Source organism: Aulonocara sp. 'chitande type north' Nkhata Bay, linkage group LG16 (genome assembly GCF_057382095.1).
Source record: "Aulonocara sp. 'chitande type north' Nkhata Bay isolate Kocher_YH1m ecotype deep benthic linkage group LG16, A_spYH_male_GT1.1, whole genome shotgun sequence".
Classification (NCBI taxonomy): domain Eukaryota; kingdom Metazoa; phylum Chordata; class Actinopteri; order Cichliformes; family Cichlidae; genus Aulonocara; species Aulonocara sp. 'chitande type north' Nkhata Bay.
In genome coordinates, this window is record NC_141359.1 from 22,487,427 (window position 1) to 22,502,561 (window position 15,135).

Consider the following 15,135-nt stretch of genomic DNA (forward strand, 5'->3'; position numbering starts at 1 on the left):
CCTGATGTTTAGACACTGTCCCTTAAGGTCTGTCAACCTTGCTGACTATTACCCTGTCAATAATTAAGTATTAAATAAAGAACGATGTTTATTAAATAACTATTTTTAGAGCTTTCTCATTTGTCACAGAGCATTTTAACTGAGCATTTTATCTAAACGTTTCCCTCTCTCTGTTCATTGATCTCAAATGTTCTGCCGGCAACTAATTAAACCAATGCTGCGCAATCAAACAGCTTTCAAATTCACTGGATTTTACAGAGATATTTATAAAAATGTACACAAGACATCTGGAAAAGAATTAATCAGTTGAAATGGAACAGAAAAACATTAAGTCTTAGGTGCGATGTTTAATTCAATGTGAGCATGACATGGCTTCAACGAGCAGCTGGAACAAGCTGATACAAAATACCACTTAAAAGGAAACTAAATTGGGGACTTGGATGTCTAGAGTTTAATGTGTGTAGTCAGAACCGCAGTTAATTGCAAGCCTGAAACAAGCAAATAAAGGTGCTGATATATAAGGAAATCACAGACAGAGTTGTTTACAATACACAGTATGTAACCTTTTAATACTTATGTTCTGACTTATTATAAACTGCTATTAATGCGGCAATTTAGGAATGTGGAAGTTACGATCCTTAAGACTGCCATTTCTGACAAACCTTGTTTATATCTGTGGACAACATTTGTCAGCATTAGGCTGTCAGTTTATTTACATTCAGGAATGATTTCTCTGATGCAGTCGCTTTGATTGTTGGTGGGAGGTCTAGTTATTCCAGCGATGCTCTACATTTAATCAGGCTTGACTGATTTGGTTTTGTCTGAACGATAACAGCGTCTTTGATTACACTTTACTCTCCCACCAGTGGTGCTTCACATTTGAAGCATGGGAAAACACAGCAGGCTTTAAACGTGAAGCCGTCACAGGAAACGCAGTGCATTTGTCACCTGTATTAGTTACCAAAAATATACAAAGACACGTCTTCTCCTTGGTAAATCTTGTTAAATATTTCGGTAATGGAACAGGAAGCAGCGGCACTTAGAAGCAACACGCTGTGCCGCCCCGGCTCCTCGGAAAGGTAAAAAACGTTTAATGTGCCTTGCTGTGGTTGGAAAACTGCTTGTGTCGTGGCCGGGACGAAGCCAGGTCAAACAAAATGACTTGTTTCGAAATGGCTGCTTTTACTGTAAACCGACACCCCGGTTAGAGGTTTAACAAAGCAGCAGCTCAAGGAGTGTTTGCTGTTGTATTCATTAAACAACCAGGGGCTGCCAAATGAACCATATATGACTTCTTAAGGATTTACACGGCGATGTACTGTTGCAGAATACGATAAAATAATGTTTGATTTTATCTGCCTTCAGCATCACCTTTGTAGAGATTCTTTGGCAGCTGGCAGGTGTGGCCACAGCCATTGGAGCAGCACTTTTTGACAGCTGAACACTCTCCATCCTCCTCGCAGCTCTCCACACAGGCAGCTGCGAAGCCGCTGGCCTTCTCCGGGGCAGGGCAGTCACCCTGCTTCACTCCCTCCACAGACTTTAGGAACTCGCAGCTAGTGAGACACTCGTAGTGTTTCTTGGGAAAGAGGGGCTGAGGAAGAAGAGGGAAGGAGAAGGGGAGAAAAAAAAAATATAAGTCAGACTACTTTTTTAAGGCAGGGCTGTGAGCTAACAGTGATTCTCCTGTTTACATTTCTGCTCATGACTCACTGGAGCGGCGAGTACATTAAACAGCTTAGGCTCACAGAGGGTGTCATTACAGTGCAAAACCAGTTGCTTCACACCCCTTTTCAAACTTTCCTCTTACTAAATCTTCCCACTGGGCCTGAAAAAAACCCCTCAAAAGCTCAAAATCTGATGCAACCGCAGCATTTGTGGCAGTGACATACCTCACATAAATCTTGGCACTGGTTTTCCTTCAGGTCCCAGGATTCCTTGCAGGGCTCCAGGCACTGTGAAAAGGAGAAGGGTGTCAGTTCTTCAAAGAACCAGCCACATCAAAGTGTTAGTGCTGTGGAGATGGTGCCTACTTGTGGTGGGCTGACAGGCACCTCGCTTAGGCACTTCCCCTACCACCTTTGCAGCAACCAAACACACCACTTTTTGCTACGGATAATGGCCAAACCATCAAAGGGCGCAAACAGTCCTCTACAAAAGCAGATATGGGAGAAAGTTTGTCTGTCAGGTGCAGGCTGTCTCTTAAAAACTCTGCTCTTGCTTGGGTTTTGCTTGGTGTAGGCCTTGACAGATTCTCTCTTCACGCCTTAACACTAGTAGCCTCCCATGCTGTCTACGCCTCCTTCTCGTCCTGCCACTTCCCCTGTACATGTCTGGGCTTGATACACTTTGGCACTGGCACTAAGCTCCCTACTTGTTACCATGCTGAACAGAGAGCATTTAATAAATGATACACTTGGTTTAATGTTCCTGGGATTCCCTTTTTTAACATGCGGAACAAATTTACTGAATGCTCGAAATCGGCGCGGGATAAAAGAAAAACTTCAGCGTAAAGTGTAGCTCTAAGTCGTTTTGCCAAACATAATTTGGGAAGATAACGTTTAAAATTAAAGTTCAGGATTCCAGTCCATACTCCTTTTTTCTTTTATACTCAGCTGCTCACCCCGAACGAATCAAATTCAATAAAGGTGAATGTAATATAACAAAAAGGTCCATGTGTGTCCGATAGAATCAGGCAGATCCCGCTGCAGAAAAAGGAATGTGTTCGGATTGGGTTTGAGAAAAGCTAGGGTCTTATGTGCTCTTGCTCCTGGCCGCTGAGAGCTGGTGTGAAAAAGAAGAGCGAGCTCAGTCAAACCGCTGCCAGGCTGCTTCTGTACTGCACTGGGAGCAGCCCAAACCGCACCAACGACCTGCCAAAGCCACTCATTCAACCCTGTTTAATTTAGACTCCTTCACCAGCTACAGTGCAGCTAAAGTAGGCACAACAGTACATTTTCAACGCTTTCTCCTACATTCATCATCCAGGACAGTTCAATATGCCGGCAAGTAATAGAGGCAAATATAACATGGATACCTGCCATTAGCAAAAGTCCACTTTCTGTTAGAAAAGGAGACCCCTGGATACAGATTATGAGAAGAACACAAAGAGTAAGGCACATAGAATGATTAAATCAGGGCACCTACTGTAGTGACTGCATTAAACACTGGAGCTGAGGTAAGAATTTTTTCATCTCAGGCTGGGAGCCAGAGTTTTAGTTATTACTCTTTAATTCACTCATTAGCCGGCTCTGTCATTATTATGCCATTGCCAGAGAACAGTTTATTTGCTTTTTATGGAGTGTGGTGGACGGGCGCATGATGAAACATAAACCTTGCTTCTGGAGGAGCAAGCTGCAATCAGGACCGTGCGCACGTCTGCCAGCACTCTGCTTCTCTGCCGGGTCTCTCCTTTACCCAACCCTGTCTCAAGCAGCTGACAACCTCTGTGTGGACAGTGTGTTGAGTGCTAAACAGGCCATTTCCCAGGGGAGGAGAAGGCTGGGAGGGAAGGTATTTTCTTAATTACTTCATAGCAATATAGATATCACTCCAGCAATATAAAATATAAAGTGCCAAGAGGAAAAAATTGGACACCCTGTCGGGTTATGACAGCAGAGAGCTCCAAGAGAAACTAATGTGGTTTCTACAGAGCTGATCAGGTGAAACCGCTGTAACACCTCGGAGACTTAAGATGACATACGAGCTTAGCTGCGCTGTCCAAGTCATGCCTCATTCTATGCCGTTTTAAAATCATCTGCTATTCATAATATGGTGACCTTATATCATTAATTCTGTTCTCAATTGTGTCCTGCGGGAGCAGAGGCTGTGGCGCAGCAGCAGCAAACCTCAGCATCCCAGGCTCATATACGAGCCCCACGCTGCACCAATGAGGTGTTGAGGCAATAACTGTGTGCTTCACCGGTGTCTAAAGGATATTCTGCCAGTAGACGCACATGTTAAAGCCCCCAAAATCCCTTCTACAAATCACTGAACATACACACATAAGCCTGGGGATCAAGCTCATTTTACTCACTGAACGATCTTGTGTGCATGGCCAGAATGCATTCCATTGACTTTTCTTGAGGATGAAACCCTCTCTGGTTCACCACAATCACAACTGCACTGAGTGAAAATAGAATCATCGTTACCCCAAGATGCTCAGAGCAGCATGCCAAGCAGCATGAATTAACACAGCACATTGTGTACCGTGGATATTGCAACACAGATCAGAATGCTGGCTGTGGGTTTAGTGTTGTCTCACCCTCACAGTCTTTTTTCTTTCCTTTTTTTTTTTTTAAATGTAACTCTTCGGGGCAAAAGTTCTTAACTAGCAAAAAGCTGCACAGTTCTATCGGGAACTTGTTTTTGCTGTACAAGTGGCTGCATCATAAACGACACAAAGATAAGCATCTGTGTTGAGGCAGGGCTCCCTGCAGGTGTGCTGAAAACTGACAGTCTGTCAGCATTTCTCCACAGCCACACCTCCCAACCTGACATTTAAGGAGGGAAGATGAGGACCGACGACAGATGTCTTGCCAAAGCAAATAGGATGCCTGGATATAATTACAAAGGTGCGCTCATCAATCAAAGACCTGATTCCTATTTACACAGTTTGGTGCTCAATCTAAACCATGTTACTGATGATGCCAGACTAATCCTTTGGATGGGCCAAGACTTATTTTCTATAAACTCTTGTGTAATTTCTTAAGGGTGTGCCACCTCCACCCCATCCCAGGCTGGTACACACACACTCACCTTATTGAAACAGTTCTTCTGTTTTTCTACATTCGACTAACAAGCACCAGAGCCCCAGTTAAAAGCCCAGAAGGAGACACAATTGCTTTTAGGGTTGCTTCAGAAAGGGTGTCCAGTGTAAAAGTCTGCCAAATCAATCCTCTAGAGCTACTGGCTATGGTGACCTTTTGTGAATAAGAAAAATGAAAGTAGCTTCATTTTTAAATGCATTGATTTTTAAAAATGTTGTTTTGCTGACCTTTAGTCAATGGGCATTCTTAAACTAAATATTAAATACAGCAAACAAAAAATCCCAACTCAACTAACAAATGGAAATGTCTAGGGCTGGAAAATGACGCCAATGTTAAAAAATAAATAAATAAATAAAAAAGCAATCAGTTGCAGCTTCCAGGTTAGAAATGCAAACTTGGATGCAGGAATAAACATGTTCACCGCCTGATACAAAAAAATTATGTGGTCTTACTTCCCCCTGTGTGAAAACTGTATTGGATCCTGAAAAGTATGCATTATTAGGTGCAAAGACACTTTTTGCTAAACTAAAACCGTGCAAACTGCACACTCATTTGCCAGTGAGTTGTGATTCAAACATTACCTTCATTTTGAAAAATAATATGACTAAAACTTACAAAATAAATTACATTTTCTATTCATTATGACCCCAAAATGAGTAACTACACCGATAAATTTAGCAGGAAAGCACGTACAGAAGTAAAGGCAGAAAGCCATATTTCTATAGACTTCTATAGGATTGAGAGTCTTTATGCAACCATTGCTATCGCCATCTGGTGGCCTTCTGATAGAATGCTTTATGGCTTTAATTTTCTATCCTGGAAGCAAAGTCCATGTGCAATGCTTCAAAACACTAGGTCACATTAGTGTGTGTGTGTGTGTGTGTGTGTGTGTCGGGGGGGGGGGGGGGGGGGTCATCCAACACATTTTTTTCTATTTGTATGTTACTCACCCCTCATTAGCTGGTATCTGTGTCTTTGAGATGCACTTGTACAGTTTATGAATGCTAACTGATGCAGAAATAGCCGCTTATGACTCCAAGCACCAAAGCGGTGCCAAGCAAATATTAAAATCGGGGACATCATAAATGAGTGGGTGCCATCACAGTGGTTTGTGGTTTGTAGGGACAGTCTATCTATATCTAGAACTTGTGTAAAAGTTCCTAAATGAATAGCACCACGGCATGATCTTCCGGTGAGTATCAGTGGATCCTCTGGAGATTTGAAGTACTCAAACATTTACATTTCTTGCACCACCAGCAGCTCATGTTTAACTTCCGAAACATAAACTGGAAAAGCTACACCACTGAACTAGAGTGGAGAACATAATTGACCTGGGCGTAGTGTATGTGCTGGTTCTGGGTGCCAGCATCGGGGCTCCCTCGAGCAAATTTCTCAGGCTGGCATCGGAGCTACCATCTGTTTTAGCATCACAAGAAATGCATGTAATTATTCTATGGAAGGTTAACATATTTCAGGACAAATTTCACCCCCCAAAAAACACAAATGCTTTCCTTTTCTCAGAGATGTAAACAAGAGCATGGGGTTGTTTCTATGGACTTGAGCTGTTAGCCTTAACAAAAGCATTTGGGCGGCTGATTTCCCCTTTGTCCTCTTATCTTCCTGCCCAATGGTGACACATTCTGCATGGTTAAGTAGGAACATCCAGAGCGCTCTTTCACTCCCCATTTCACGCTGTAATAAAACGCAGCAGTTGTTACTCTGGGGGACCCTGAAAGGCATTCTGTGGGGCCGATGAGAGAGTCGGGCTGAATGGCAGCCAATGCCACAGCCCATCTTCACTTTTTCATGCCTGAGACGAGGCTGGGAGGGGGGCGACACAGGGACTGAGGAGGGAAGGGAGAGAGCGAGGGAGGGGGGTCTGCTGTGCATGGAACTGCCTTTCTTAGTCATCGTATGGTTATCTCCACCCATTGTAAAATGCTTATTGCCCCAAGTGAGTGACTGGAATAACATAAACTATGAAAAGTGCATACGGAAAATGTCACACAAGTGTATTGTTTTAGTTAATGAAGCATGAACTGCTACCAGTCAAGGTAGCCCCAGGCTTAACAATACACAGTGTACACAAAACAGGAGCCATAATTCAAACTGATGCGGATGACATTTTCCCATATTGCTCGAACATATTTGTACAGTCACGTGGAGCTGTGTGAGACAGCTATGACTGATTCTGTCATTTTGTAAATGAAAATTCAGCAGGCACAAATTTATGTGGGTACCTGTGCTTTCCCTCCAATCACCCTGCTATTACACGGGTCCCTGTAGATTTTTTTCCCACCGCTATCCCAAAAGCTTAGAGATGACATCTGGGAGATGAAGGTATTGATCCAGGCACTGATGGTGAGTGTCATAGCTTGAGTGCTGCCAACAAATATTTACAAGGTGCCTTTGCTGCTCCTTGGGATGAAGCCACAGCTTTTTTTTTACCTGCTCTGGTTGACTCAGATATGGTGGAATCTTTGTTGTTGATCACACACACACACTGTAAATCTCACCTCCAATCTCATTGAGTTATGGCTATTTTTTGCTGCCCTGGTGCTTTTCACACTCCCAATGACTGTATTCAATTATTCCAGCAGCTCCTGGCTCATATCTATCGACCCATCCAGGAGTAAGTTGCTGGGTTTGCTCTCTCCTCTAGCGAAACAGGCACGTACTCCATCTCTTCACTCACTCTATTTCACTTTTATTCAGCTGTCACCCCCCCCCCCCCCCCCCCAACTTGCTCAGATTCTCCTAAATTGTTATATCTCCTCTCAATTCTCTTTCTCAGCTTTTCATTCTCTCACTCTAAGGGCCAGGTAAGACCTGATAAATTCGAAAACTCATTTTTGGCCATCCATCTGAACTAAGCCACAATGTTCACATCAATGTTTTCCAAAAATCTCTCCAAAGTAGAAACATGAGAAAACATGACACTCGCACTGCAGTGTTGACAAAGAATTAGCTTTTTTTTTAAATTATGTAAGATATCTTATGCAAACATGGCCACTGAACTTTTACTTGCCTCCAGCTTTTGTCTGGGTTCATCTTTGTGTGTTTTCCTAGCAGTGTTTGTAACCAAGCACAGTGTAACTGACACTTTTTGTGCCAGCTCTAAGGCAACTGCACCGATACGGAAAAAAAAGTCATTAAACAAATGTCAATCAAGAGACAAAAAGAGCAGGCCTCAAGTGACATTATGCAGCTTGGATCACATTCTTACTTTTTATACAATCTTGGTATACGGCTGAAAATTCTTCTCTAGATCTATAAAAAAAACTATTTTAATCAAGTTGGAGGAAGGGCGAAGCTGAGTGGCAGCCTCCAGCGCTAAAAAATACAGACAACACAAAAGTGCTGAAGCCTGCAGTTCTTCAAACGGCCACTTGAAGCTGGCTTCAAAAGTGAGTCAATCCTCACCGACTCCCATTTTAACATGATCAGCTTTAAAAGAGAAATAAAAAGCATTAGAGCCTGGTACAACAATAACAACAACAAAATAATCTCTGTTGCAGATTTCCCCCTACATAACTATGTGATTTTTTCATCCATTTAAATATATTTCTAAGTCTCACATTTAAGGAAGTGGCCACTCTGAGTGACAGCTCTATGTTGACACAGATAGTTACAGACGTTAGCTCTCTGCTAGGCTTCACCTGAGCTAAGGTCCCAGTCACACAGGCCTAGAGACTGGTCAGCAACCAACCTGAAACTAGCACTCACTAGGGAAACATGTATTCCCAGACTGGTTGGCAACTGGTTGCCAGAGGCTGCTGGCACTGACTAGGTGTAAAGAGGTGTGTGGTGCTGCACTGAGAAGCTCCTTGGAATTGCTTTGGTGAGGGAGAGATTGCAATGGCTACTCGCAGTTTGCATGAAAGACGACAACATGACTGCAAACTACTTGCTGAGCAGAAGTGAAACCTTAAAAAGTTCGACACAACCTGGAAACAGAATCGTGCCTTTTAAACATGCAATTTGCAGGAAAAGATCCTCCATTTACAGTTTGTGTCACCACATCAGGAGATATACACAGCATATTGGCCAGTATTTGCAGACAAGTTAGCATTTTCCATGCAAACTACAGGTGTTGGTTGCAATCTGCTAGTGACAAAACCGATAAATAGGAGGTTTTTGGTGCAGCTAGATCTTGGCAACTGATTTCATCTAGTGTCAGCCAGAAGCCTCCAGCACTCGCCAACCAGTCGGGGAATGCACATTTAACTTTAGCAACTGAAGTTTGTTACTGAACGTAAGTTACTGAACTAGACTGTGTTTGTGGTGTCATAATATTTCTGCATAGTTAACTGTATTTGGTGTTCTAGTCCAAACCTTCTAAACCAAAAAGATTTTTAGTTTGCTCAAAATTACAAAATAGTGCTTCAAAATGTTCACATGTGGCCTGCTGAAGCTAACAAACCTCAAAACCTCTTTCCAAGAAGAAAAATCTTAACATATAAATATTTTCAAATGTCTCTACATGACAGCAAGCATGACTTGGCATACTCTGTCTGAGCATCACTATTTCTCACAGTAAAGACCATTACTCTTAAGGGTTTTCCTGTTTTCTCTAACATTGACCCTCTGTTAAACTGCTTTAAAAATGAGCTTCAGTCTAATCCAAAATCTATAAAAATTAAAATTAAAAAAATAACAGTAAGCGAGACAGAGAGAGAGCAACAGCGAGATTCACATTACACGTTAACCAGGTTAAAACATATTTCATCAAGCGCACGAGCTGTGATCTGATGGACTGTAAAATAATACACTAGTAAAGCCTTCCAATATATCTCTGACGTGCCATTATGTTTCAAAGCGACTGTAAAAATACAGCGAGTAAATCAGGAAGAAGATATCCTCGTCCTGAGCTGTTGTGAAGTCTAGACACGCCATTTCCTCAACCTAATGTGACCTTATAGTCCATGAGATATCGCGTATTTAATTTCTGCACCGCCGTAAATTAGCACAGGTGTGTGCTGCGCAGACAGTGGGTGGATCGTGTAGATCAAAAAGATTCAGTGTGCTGACTTGAGATGTGAGATTGCAACTCTATACAGCCTCACAATTTTCTTTTTCCCCCATAAGCAGGAGCTTGCTTACGTAAATGCCACTAATTCTATTTAGGGCTGTAAGATTTATGTTGGTTTTATTGTTTCGGAGGCAACAGAAAAGCTATTTGCTGGGATGGAAGTGCATTTTTTATTCATATGAAGTTTTGGCCTGTTATTTTTGGGGAAAGAAAGAAAGAAAGAAAACTATGCTGTAGCAGTTACTGTGAGGTGTTTTGTTCCACGATTACATAAACCTCTGCAAACTAACAGGAAACCCACAGGGCTAGCAGTGTCCTTGGAGAATTACTATAGTCAGGAAAGACAAAAATGATGGCATGTTTAGTGCTTCTGCACTTCATTTGTTCCAAACCAGGTAATCTATGATTCCAACAAACTGGTAGCTGTCTGCCCTCCTCCATCTATCTTCAGGCGCATCCATACCACATGGAAATGTGGTATTTTCCACTATCACAACAAACCATCAGTCATAAGTATACGATGTGACAACTCTATTAAGTGATTGAGACTAGGATTTGCAAAGGCTTCTTCAAATTTCTCTTAAACAAATAATGACATATTTTCCAACTGTCCGTGTGTTTTTCAGCCTTGTGCGGGACATATTCTGCGAGCATTTAAAGTGTCATAATTCCCTCTTCAATACAACCAACTAAAACAATGTTGTTTTCCAGGTCCAGTGGGGTGAAACTGAATTTATGCGATTTGAGACTTTCTATTTTGTTTGTCAAACCAGGCTCAGAGACGTTGAGTGAGCTAGCAGGTGGTGTCACAGACATTCTTTGAGGATCACTTTAATTATTAATTTAAATGCAGTTGAGGGCGCAGACAACAAAGAGCTGAATAGCAATAGCTTGGCAGAAAGTGAGAAGGAAAAGAGGAGGAGTTGGGAAGGGGGGGCAATGCATGAATTATACATTTACCCCACAATCAGAGGTGCCTGCCTTATTTATGAGCAAAAAAAGCCCGCACAGCTTTGCCAGAATTGTGCTTTGTCTACTGTGGAATGCAATAGGAGTTCACTTAATACTTAATGACTCTGAAGTTTCACCCAGACACACAAACACACCAATGCCCCACTGCCCTTTAAAGGGCTCCTTTTCTTACGGGTCCACGGGCGTCTCACGTTATGTTCTGCAGTGACAGGAGTCAAAATTACAGTGGCTGTAACCAGACCTTCAGTTATCACCTACTTCTGAGCTCAGTTTACATTTCATGACAATTAGACTCAACAGGATGTATCCATCATGTGGGGTCAGATTGGTGATAAAGAGGCCGCCATGAGCTTTTGCTGTGACATGGCATGGGAAAGCCAAACCCTCTCCACGGTTTTCTGAAAAGCATGTCAGATCTGCCCAATGCATGATATACTGTACTTACACCCAAACAATCATGCATAATGTGTTGATGACAGACGTATAGAAGCAGAGTTGAAAGCGGGATCGCACGATAAAAACACTTCCTCATCGGCAAAGCCATTTATTCAGACTGTTCACACGGTTGATTTATGGCGGCAACAGTGAACTCCTGCTTACCATGCATGGGATGAAAAATGAATTTCTGCCATTGTAGACCGAGGACATGGTAAACAAGTCAAAAGGCATTAGCTCTGCTGGGTTGTTTCATAAAATGACCACTCAAGCAGTCTTAATCCCTTCCTGCTTCATCTCAAATCAAATGAGACCAGACCTGGAGATTCTGTGCCAATGTAGGGCAACAACATGTAAAACACAACATGCCATAGAGGGGAGGAAAGCCGTCTTAATCCCATGCTCCAGTCACATTCCACCACTATCTCCAGTTGTTTATTTGAGTTTCAGACACACTTTAAATTCACTAATCCTACTTGCCCTCTCTAGTGTTCACTAAACAGCCCCTCAGCATTATCGGCATCTTTGAATTGCAACACATCCAGATTGAGAAATAACATGCAGACAAAAAAAAAAAAAAAAAAAAAAGTAGTGATATAATGCATTCTCTTTGCTTGATGTGATGACTGAATTTTCTTTTACATGCAATTCAAAAAGCAGTGCAAAGACTTCACAAACAGAGGGCAAACCTGGGCATGTTGAGTACGTAAGATAAAGTATACAGCTGTGGAGAGCAAACAAAAGACAAAAAAAAAAAATTGACTTTCTCTTCATCTCTGATGCAAGTTCAGACTGGAAAAGCTGAAGTATAATCTACTTTGCTGAAGTAGTCATCTCCAAGTCAGAAGGTTAAGAGATACATCGGTCATCGAGGCCCTGCTTTTCAATCGTTCTGAAACCATCACACACAGCACTCAGTGTGGGGTTTATCTGCGGGATGTAGCAGCTTTGAGTGCAGCTGGAATAAATTGATAAGCCCCCATCTACTAAGTACATCAGCTTAAAGATTCTTAAATTCTAATCTTTCTTTCACCAAGGCGACTGTTGGCACGATCGGTCTGGAAACGAAAATACAAACAACAACCACCGAATTAATTCTTGCTACAGCACCTCTTAACACGTGATCTTAGGAAAGGAAATGATGGCAAAGTTAATGTGATAAGTACGCTGTAATCTGTGATGTTCAGCCAATACGTCCTCAGATTGAAAATACACACTTGGATGATGGCAGATTGTCTCAGTGTGACTGGTCATTATTGCTAAAAGAGGATTTCACTGCAGCTTTGATTACATTAATCCTTCAAGAGAATTAAATCCTTTCTGACAGGGAGAACATGGGAAATCAGGCTATCTGTGAAACTTTGATTATCTTTAGGAAAAATAAATAAAAAGGCCCCTTATGCTCTGCGGGATCAATAAAAATAGACAGGTATAAGATAGCGAGCATATTTTTTTCCTGAAGTATTTCCTGGCGCACTCATCACTCAGATGCTGAGCAGACAGGATTGCAAAGACGAGCTCTGGATTGAGCTTTCACTGCTGAAAAAGTCTCAACTGCAAGCCTCGCAGCCTCTTTGCCTCCTCTCCTGTGGCCACGTCTTTGGTGTTTCTTTTTTTTTTTTCTGTGGGGGTTTTCATTCCCTGCCACCCACCATGTGAATAATGAGCTCCACAGATAGCAGCCAATGAAGCGACCCCCCCGTTAACCAATGAAACTTAACAACCATGTCCAGATCAGGTCCTTCCTGCTGGGACTGACCAGCCTTGCTTCACACTCCTCTACCACCCACACACAGACACTCACACTGCCTCAAACTACATAAAATACAAGGGGGGGGAAAAAGGCAAAATACATGGCTGTCTTTTTACATGATCTCTCAAAATTGAACACTCGGGTCACATATGACTACGTGAAATGGGAAAGTGAATTAAGTCAGACTGGCTAGGGCTGTTTCGGGAAAAAAACTTACACTCTGCTTACACGTACGCTGGCGGGCAATCCAGACACAGTCTACTTGACAGATTGATTTCTAGCCTGGCTTGCTTTGAGGTGTCGGTGCTGGTAATGTGACTAACACGGGGAAGTGCGATGAATGTCTGGCCTCAACATGACCAAAAGGTGCTTTGAAGTCTGTTTAAGCACCTAACAATCCCAGCCATGCCCAGCTGTAAAACTGCTAACCCTTACCCATTGTATTACATCATTTCAGTGCACCTCAAAATGTCCTAACCACCAAGAAAAGCTTCAAGTGAAAGTGACACTTTTCTGATGAATATGCATTTAGTGCTTCAATTAAGATGAACTGGAACCAGGAAACAATAATAAGGTGAGACTTTGGGATCTATTTTATAGGTTCATTTCACTCTGGAAAAAAAAAAAAAAGAACAAGTGATGAGGAAGTGTGATCGTTTTATTTTGGCGTGAGAAAATGTGTGGGTTGGTAGAAGGGGGGTTGTGGTTGATAGTGTCTTTGAAAGACACTTTTGAATGTGACATAGTAGCATTCCAGCGATTGTTATTCAGGAAAACCGCTCCAAAGCTTCCAACATGTGAAGACGAAGGCGCGTGTAATCCAAAAGAGTAAACACTTCTTATTCTTGCTCTGGAATTTGAAGCTTAGGGTGTGAGTGATAGGAAAGATCACTCAAAGGAGCCACCTGGTACACGCAAGGCATCTATGAAAGACATGCACGACTCATTGGCGTCGAATGGCAGCCAGACAATGCTGCTCTCTAAAGATTTTTCTCCCTGCAAATGCTTGATAAGTAAATATGGGGCTATGATTGGCTCACAGAAAAATGCAGGACTGAGTCAACATCTCCCCGATAAAGGATGGAATTTTTAAAGATGGAATTTAAATATCATCCTAAATGGAGGGAAAAGGGAAAAATAGCCCACTTTCCTCCTGAGGAGTTATTCTGATTGGCGCCTTTCAGTGAATTACTGCAGGCCAACCTATCTAGGCATATAGAGTATGCCCTTTCTTCTCATCCTTCCCTGATAGAAGTTTGAGTAATGAAGCGCACAGCTTTCTTGCAGACATTTAGTTGCCTTAAGTCTATCCTAGCATTTGATGTGGAGCCTGGATCACACCCACAGGGAAGCACACCCTGCAAATATCAGCTACGCTCTGAACATGGAAAGCTTCTTGGCTTCTTCTGCATGCTCTCCCATGCTGTGGGCACACAAAATATATTTTCTTTGCCCCACCAAAAGAAGAAAAAAAAAGAGAGAACACCCTGGAGTGTTTTTTTTTCTTTTTTTTTAACTTTTAGGGAATACAGCCAAACTTCTCAAGAGGTGAGCTCTAACAGTAGGGAAACAAAATGACAATAGCTCCTACAACTGCTTGCCGTCTACTTCCCTGGCATTCCCCTGCTGAATAGACTTTGTCTGCTGGCCCACTGTTGTGGCATGATAATGACTCCCCAGCTCTTCAAATGCCACCTCGCTCGGCTCTGAAGAGAGGGCAAGCAGGTTAATTACCATTACAATGGGGGAAACTGAGAGCAGGGCCAACTCTGGACACTGCATACGAGATGACCGGGATGACTTTCTCATCACAAATGGAAACAGGAGGCTTTGATTTCCTAAAACGCAGACAGATGGACAGGGTCACAGCATCTTTGTCTAAACTATTAGGCAGCCCTTCCTTGCATTTCCTTCACAGGCAGGGAGCTCTCAGTGGCTCTTTAACCGTTCTCCAGGGTGGACAGGCCTTCTGCCCTAACGCACTCCCCCCGAAGCTGTTGCCTTTGTCTTCTCTGTTTGACTGTGAGCTGTTCATGAAGTGAAGAGGCTAATCAGCGGCTGTAGAGCTATTCACGGGGAACCACTGTACAGCATGGGCCCATTTGGTGCAATTGTCAGAGTGGCCACAATAGCTCTCTGTTTTGACACGCTAAACACAGGCCCTGAGAGCACAC

At 42.6% G+C, this 15,135-nt stretch overlaps 1 protein-coding gene across 1 annotated transcript in view; it reads right to left on the reverse strand.

Annotated features, from left to right (window-relative positions):
- Nucleotides 1-15,135, reverse strand: part of anos1 (anosmin 1) — a 40,793-nt gene that overhangs the window by 17,777 nt on the left and 7,881 nt on the right. Inside the window, exons 3-4 of the mRNA XM_086266852.1 lie at nt 1,893-1,955; nt 1,372-1,594 (exon numbers count right to left, since the gene is read on the reverse strand). Coding sequence (XP_086122978.1) covers nt 1,372-1,594; nt 1,893-1,955 — 286 coding nt within the window. The remainder of the gene's footprint in view (nt 1-1,371; nt 1,595-1,892; nt 1,956-15,135) is intronic.